The 7,806-nt window shown below is 41.4% G+C and overlaps 1 protein-coding gene across 1 annotated transcript; it reads right to left on the bottom strand.

The window, feature by feature from the left end:
- Window positions 1-1,870: 1,870 nt before the first annotated feature.
- LOC104523007 (Alstrom syndrome protein 1) lies at window positions 1,871-7,327 on the bottom strand (the record flags this gene model as incomplete). The annotated part of the gene is made up of 4 exons (XM_029084370.1): window positions 7,296-7,327; window positions 5,295-5,474; window positions 3,636-3,880; window positions 1,871-2,054 (listed from the first exon to the last, which is right to left on the bottom strand). Coding segments are annotated over exons 1-4 (634 nt in total), but the record flags the coding sequence as incomplete, so codon positions are not given.
- Window positions 7,328-7,806: the final 479 nt, after the last annotated feature.

Here is a 7,806-nt window from a genome sequence, read left to right as displayed (position 1 = left end):
AACAACAAAAAAGAGTCCCCAAGTGTGACTGCCTGAACCAGTCTCCACAGATGTCCTGCTGACTTACCATGAAATCAGAGTTTCTGAAAACACACGAGTTCAGATCTCACAGTCCAAGTGACCCGAACCCAAATCCTTCTACTTCAGGTAAGACATGTGGAGATGCATTCCTTGGGGAACTGACTTATTTACCACTTCGGCCAACTCACTAGTAATGTCCTAAAATACCTTTAAATAACAAAGGCTACTGGAATAAAATATTCTTTTTGGACTCTCTCAGCATATATATCAAGGGGTTTATTTTATATATTGCATATTCCAGTACATGTTTTGTAGAATCAGTGTGACAGGTTGGGAAGGACCTCTGGAGGTCATCTAGTCCAACCTTCTGCTCAAAGCAGGGTTAACTTCAAGACCACGTCAGATTGCTCAGGTCTCATCCCTTTGAGATGACCTCAAACCTACTTTTGAGGGTAGTTATTTCTTACTACTTTCATTTGGTGGACACCTCACTTCTTCATGTGTCATAGTGACCTCCCAGTACCTGAAGGGGCTCCAGGAAGGGTGGGGAGGGACTTTGGCCAAGGGCAGGGAGTGAGAGAACAAGGGGTGATGGCTTGAAAGTGGCAGAGGGGAGATGGAGCTGAGATGTGAGGAAGAAATTGTTTGGTGTGAGGGTGGTGAGCCAGTGTCCCAGGTTGGCCAGAGAAGCTGTGGCTGCTCCTCCCTGGAAGTGTTGAAGGCCAGGTTGGCTGAGGCTTTGAGCAACCTGGTCTAGTGGAAGGTGTCCCTGCTGCTGGCAGGGGGGTTGGAACTGGATGAGCTTTAAGGTCCCTTCCAACCCAAACCAGTCTGGGATTCTGTGATTCCTGCACTAATTACCTGGTTTGTTAATGTTTAAAACTATACAGATGCTCCAGCAGCCCACACCCTACATTTCCTCTCCTGTCAGGGTCCAGTACGTGCAGTTTGCTGTGGTGCTCAGAGGGCAGATACTGCAGCAGAATACTCAGGTTTAGTCACAGGAATTGTTTTTCAAAAATGATCTTGTTTCTTGGATTTTCTAAATAGGTGCTTTGTCCCTCTGATAAGATGCCTACATCTTGCACTGAAATGTTATCTCCAACTCCCAGTTCTTTGACTGCAGACATGACTCATCCATCCTCCCTACCCATTTCCTCAGGTCACTTATCTACTTGAAACAAAATTTTTTGAACCTTACCGTTTAGATCTTTGAACCATTTCACTCTTTGGAATTGTTCTTCTCTTTTCTCTAATTGGAAAACCTAAATGGAAAATGTTGAGATAAAAGAATGGTGAACAAGTCTACTCATGAAGAATATTACTGCAACAGTATGACTCCTTTAAAAGTTACAGATAATGTTAACTAATTCTAATATCAAGTCTACTCATGAAGAATATTACTGCAACAAAATGACTCCTTTAAAAGTTATGGATTCTTATAGACAATAATGTTAACTAATTGTAATACTTTTATTGAAAATACACACACCTTTAAGAATAATGTGGAAATTAATTCATTCCTAGAGAACATCAAGAGAAGAACCATTCAGTCAACAATAAACACTAGCATTGCTCTCACAGTCAGCATGTCAAGTAGTAGAAGCTCCATGTTTATGTACACTCTGGTCAGAAACCTGAGGCTGTGCAAGTAAGTTTCTGACTTGGAGGTTCCTGCCATGCTTGTCATGTGGAAGAATTAAAAATAACTCCTTATAATGTCAATCTGGTTTAGGATTAGGGATGAAAATAATCATGTCCAATAAAATATACGTGAAAGAGAAAAGTGGGTTCCATACTTTTCCTTTGAAGCACTGCAGATCTAGGTAATGCAGTGATGTCATATTACCTCTGTCAGACAGCATTGCACTTGCATTCCTGTAGCCCTTTCTCTTCTCTGAAGGATTAAACAGTTCTTCTTGTTCAGACTGCCGTGCATTCTGCATCCTCCTCTCCTCCATTACAAGCTTCAGATGCTTCACACGCTCTCCAGAGCGGGAGATGAAATCAGGACGGTGCACTGCAAGAGCCTCCTAAAGTGGGATGACACAAAACAAAGTCTGAAGTGGCCAGACAGCTGGAAAGGAATAATCAAAATATCTAAAACCATCACCAAAGTATGGAAAAAAAGTCCCATCAAAGCAGTATTTGGTATAACATACAAAATCTTGTATCCTTAACGCTGGGTAGATCCTCAGAGACCTTGTTTAACAAGCTATTTGTCAACAAACCAAAAACTAACTGGCCAGGAAAAAAAAAAGCTAAAATAATTAGAAAAAGGCACACAAATCTCTTCTCAAAAATGCATAGCAAAGGTCACAAAGTTGAGCCCATAAAAGATTCTGTAACTTACACCAGTCTCCCTGGGGCACACCAACATTAGCAATTCATTTTGGATCAGAAGTGGAATTTTAAAAGCAATCTCCTAATACCTCTGCTCGCCACACTTCAATTTCCATCACAGAGCGGTCTCCGAGCACGTCAGCAGATGCAGCTGAGCTTAAAGGAACTTCTGAAGTGAACCTAAATCAGCACTTCCTAATTTAGATTTTTTAAAAAATATTTATGTAGGCTACATCTGTATTTTTGCACAGATATTGAGTGATCACACCTGATCTGAAAGTGTACACGTGTGTATACTCACATACACATACAGTACTAGCACTGCATGAATTAAAGCCCATTTTAATGACACACTATGTACATCACACAGTATTATTTCTGCCTGGAAGCAAGTATGGTGAGCGCTGGTGAGGCCACAGCTCGAGTTCTGGGTTCAGTGTTGGGCCCCTGACTCCAAGAAGGACATGGAGGTGCTGGAGCGTGTCCAGAGAAGGGCAACGGAGCTGGGGAAGGGTCTGGAGCACAAGTGTGCTGAGTTCCCTTGTGGCTGAGGGAACTGGGGGTGTTGAGCCTGGAGCAAAGGAGGCTGAGGGGAGACCTTGTGTCTCTGTGCAAGTCCCTTGGAGGAGGGTGGAGAGAGGTGGGGGTGGGTCTGTTCAACCAGGGACCAAGGGACAGGACAAGAGGAAATGGGCTCCAGTTGTGGCCAGGGCAGTTGAGATGGGATGTGAGGAAGAATTTCTTTGGTGCAAGGGTTGTGAGGCATTGGAAGGGGTTGCCCAGGGCAGTGGTGGAGTCCCCATCCCTGGAGGTGTTTAAAAGACAGGTAGATGAGGTGCTCAGAGATCTGGTTTAATAGTGGACAGGTACGGTTGGACTCGATGATCTCAAAAGTCTTTTCCAACCAAACACATCTATTATTCTATTCTATGGCTTATATCAGCTACAGTCCCTCTAGTTCCTGAAGACAAATGGTTTAAGTCCTAAAATATTAGATCAATTCAAACAGATTAGTGCATTGTGGAAAACCAGATCACCATAACCAAGCAGGACTGACTGCCAAATCCATTGGTTTCCTTGGTTTTGTTTGGGTTTTGTTTTTGTTGAAGCAGGAGTGATCTGTAACACATTGACTTCCACTGATTATAAAGGTGAAACAAAAATAAATAAATAATTTTTTAAAAAGAACAAAATGTGTTTCCACAAGATCCAGCATTACTCCTGAAATCCTCCTGAGATTCCAGCAGTTTCACAGCTCAGAGTGCCTTTACCTGTAGCGTGAGCTTCACAAATGGTCGTGAGGACTTGTTCTCAGCACCTCTTTCTGGAACTGCTGCCTGAATCACGTTGCTGTGCTGCTGCTCTTGCCAATTCTTCTCTCGGAGAGGTTCTCTCCAAGGCTTTGTGTTCGTCAACGGTTCAAACCAAGAAGGACCAGGACCAGAAAACGAATTGGAATGGTTTTCTTTCCTAGATTCAGATTTCAAATCTTCTACTTGGACAAACCATGAAATCCCTATTAAAAGACCACAGAAGAGGAAAAAAAAGATTTGTAGACAATACATGTGCCTATTTTCCATCCCCATCTCCATGCCTATGCTGGTTTTGGCTGGGATAGAGTTAATTGTCTTCACAGTAGCTAGTGTGGGTCCATGGTTTGGATTTGGGCTGAAAACAGCGTTGATAAGGCAGAGATGTTTCCACTACTGCTGAAAAGTGCTTACAGAGAGTCAAGTAGTGAATGAATTCCTTGCTTTGCTTCGCTTGTTCATGTGCCTTTTGCTTTACCTCTTAAACTGCTTTTAGCTCAACCCAGGAGTTTTCTCACTTTTACTCTTCCAATTCTCTCCCCCAGTCCCACTGTGGGGCTGTGAGCAAGCAGCTGTGTGGTGCTTAGTTGCTGGCTGGAGTTAAACCATGACAATATCCAAGGTTTTAACTAAATCCAGTCGGTGGCCCAACACTGCAATAAATATTCACTTCAGTTTAATAACAGTGGGACTTTGTAGCAGACACCTTTGGCAGTTTCAAAAGAATTCCTTTGCCAAGTGTCAGGAAACCAGCAACATTTATCAAACAACACTTCTGAAAAAGTACAAAATGCCTTAGTTTGCAAGCTTCACTCTTTATAGAAAGGATATTTATTTATTAGGAATTACACATTTTTAAGGAGCCTCTGTGCTGTCCTAAGCCCTATGGCTTTTTATAGATGTTTTTGAAGATCAAATGCTTTCCATCTTCTAAATGTTAAATACTTACACAAGAATTGGATTACTCACAGTTTACCTACATAAAAGGATTTGAATATATCAGCTAGTACTCTGAAGAGATATTCTAAATTTTCTAAATGAAATGGGTATGAGACAGAATGATTTGTCCCTCCAACAACAATGATGACTAAGGAAAACATTTTTAAACATTTAATCATGACATGGTGAAGACTGACAGGAAATTAAAAACCCACACTTGTTCTTTGAAGCCTCAGAAGATGAAACAGTAAGTACAACTTCTAGTGACCATTTACTCAGAGCTTCACAGAACTTTTTATACTTTGAACATCGAAATTAAGTATCTACATGATCCCCATCTCATTCATCTTCCCTTATTTTATTCATTGCTAGATGGTAGGTTGCACCTAACAACTTGATTGAAAACACCATCATAACAGAGCACCAGAGAGCTCACTTGACACAGTGGGTTTTATCTAAATTTCATTGATTAAATACTGAGTAAGAACTGACTGTACTAGTGACAGACTACTCTGTGTCCTAACTAATCCTCCCCACATCTTTTGCTGGTTGCTGTTGAGATGTACAGCTTTTCTGGGCTGCAGAGAAAGTGTATTTTGGACTGACCTTGTGGTAAATGCAGCCTGCTCCTTTTCATCCTTTTCTCCATGAAAAAATTGCCTGGTTGTCCTTTCTGCTTACCCTTGCTTCCTGCTGTCTGCTGATCTGTGACCAGACCATCTGAATCTCCAAAAATACCATCAACATGATGCCAGGGTTCCTGGGGCCGTTGATTTAGCTGGCTAGATCTTGGGGTAGGAAAAGTCACACCAACATCTCGAGTGTTCTTCTTAGTTGCACTGTTCACAATCTCCAAGTCTCCTGTAGTTGAAAATCACAGAGTCACAGAATGGTGGTGGTTGGAAGGGACCTCAGGAGATCATCCAGTCCAACCCCCCTGCCACCTACACCAGGTTGTACAAGAAAATGAAGCAGTAACATCTTATTCTAGAGCAGCTGGAAGTACTTCAACATCAGCACGTGTGACTTGCATAGTTCTGGTGGTGACCTTCAATTTTTACTTTGAAGCTGAAGGATCACTTTATTTATCACAGAATCACAGAATTATCCCACCTTCAAAAGGGAAAATCTTTTGTATTCCCACTTCCAATTCAAGGAGAGTTTACAGTGACTCAAGATTGTTACTAGGTGATAATCTGAGTAACATTTAAGTGGTGTAAACCAAGCACTACAAGCAAAACAAGCATATATAAACATAAATGTAAATATATATATAAAGGGTGGGAATTAAACCAATTACATCCCTTACTGGGGACTTGAGTTGACTTTCAGGGTCAACTTCAACCTGAGTCAATTTCAAATCTGCTGCTGAAAGACCCAATAGTAGGTCCACATATCGATTTATATTTTGGACAATGGAACTGCAAGTTTTTCTAGACCTGTTAATTTTCACAGTGTGTCCCACCCAAAACTCTGTTTTAGCCATAGAAGACTGGTTTGCTCACAGAACTACAAATATTTAACAAAACCACCACCACAAATATTTAACAGAAAGCGGAAGGAGTCAACAAACATTCAAAAAGTCAGAATGTGGTCTTGAAAACAAGCCATGAAAATACTTTTCTGATTCAATCCACCTGCATGTGACAAAATAGTAGTAATAAATAAATAACTGATGTATCTGATGAATAAAACAAAGCCATTCCTCAATCTGATGATGGGAATATAAGAAAGACATGGACCAGCTAGAACACGTCCAGAGGAGGGTCACCAGGATGATGTGAGGGCTGGAGCAGCTCTGCTGTGAGGACAGGCTGAGAGAGTTGGGACTGTTCAGCCTGGAGAAGAGAAGGCTCCAGGGAGATCTTATAGCGGCCTCCCAGTACCTGAAGGGGCTACAAGAAAGCTGGGGAAGGACTTTTCATAAGGGCAGTTAATGACAAAACAAGGGGAAATGGCTCTAAACTGGAAGAGGGGAGGTTTAGATGAGATATTAGGAAGAAATTCTTCACTGTGAGGGAGGTCAGACACTGGCCCAGGTTGGTCAGAGAAGCTGTGGCTGCTCCTCCCTGGAAGTGTTCAAGGCCAGGCTGGATGAGGCTTTGAGCAACCTGGTCTAGTGGAAGGTGTCCCTGCTGCTGGCAGGGGGGTTGGACCTGGATGAGCTTTAAGGTCCCTTCCAATCCAAACCATTCTATGATTCTATGAATTTAGCGTGTAAATTAATGAAGAAATGGATAATTGCCACCAGAAAAACCCAAATGCAGAATTCCACCAGTCCAGGATCAGCTTCTGTTTTAAATAGAATCTAACATCCAAAATATTACCAAGAAGAATATGAAATGCAGTTGCCTTCTGAAATACCATATGCCTACAAAATACATTGTGTGACAGATGTCTTGTGGAGAAAACAAAAAAATACAGTTAATCTACCTTTACTATTAGGTTAGGTTGGGTTGATATAAACTTCTAAGTAAGAAAACTGGCTACTACTCAAGCAGACCAAGAAAGGAAATTAAATGGCTCATTTTAATTAGAACATAACATCTCTCTCTCAAAACATTTGAAGAATGCTGTGTGTACATCCCCACCACCAGAAACATGCAACAGACACTGGAGAATGGTTTCCAAAGAGATGAAAGGCAAATATAAAAAAGACAAGTCTGGGATTGAACATCTCACCTGCTTGGATACCCTTGTTTAGCATCCGTGTGCGTCGCTTGTTACTAAGAGCAGAGCTTGGCCCCCAAGAACTGCTGCTTGTAGAAGTTGAATCTGATGAAAGGTAAATTGCCTTCTAAAAAAAATACAATAAAATAAAATAAATTAAAAACCACAAGCAAGAGAAGAGAAATTCCTGAAATACTAACCAAAATGAATAGAAAGCAGGTTTTAAATGGCAAAAAAGTTATAGTCATCACTCTTTACTTGTTGTACCTTGATACTATTGTTATGACTTAACAAGTAAAGTGATATGTTTATATGTATATGAAAGTATATGACTTTTCATAAGGACAACTAATGACAAAACAAGGGGAAATGGGTTTAAGCTGAAAGAGGGGAGGTTTAGATGAGATATTAGGAAGAAGTTCTTCACTGTGAGGGTGGTCAGACACTGGAACAGGTTGCCCAAGGAAGTTGTGGATGCTCCTCCCTGGAAGTGTTGAAGGCCAGGCTGGATGAGGCTTTGAGC

The sequence above is a fragment of the Antrostomus carolinensis genome, unplaced genomic scaffold (genome assembly GCF_000700745.2).
Source record: "Antrostomus carolinensis isolate BGI_N321 unplaced genomic scaffold, ASM70074v2 scaffold14303, whole genome shotgun sequence".
Taxonomy (NCBI): domain Eukaryota; kingdom Metazoa; phylum Chordata; class Aves; order Caprimulgiformes; family Caprimulgidae; genus Antrostomus; species Antrostomus carolinensis.
Note: the sequence above shows the minus strand (reverse complement) of the source record. Positions and strands in the feature narration are given on the sequence as shown.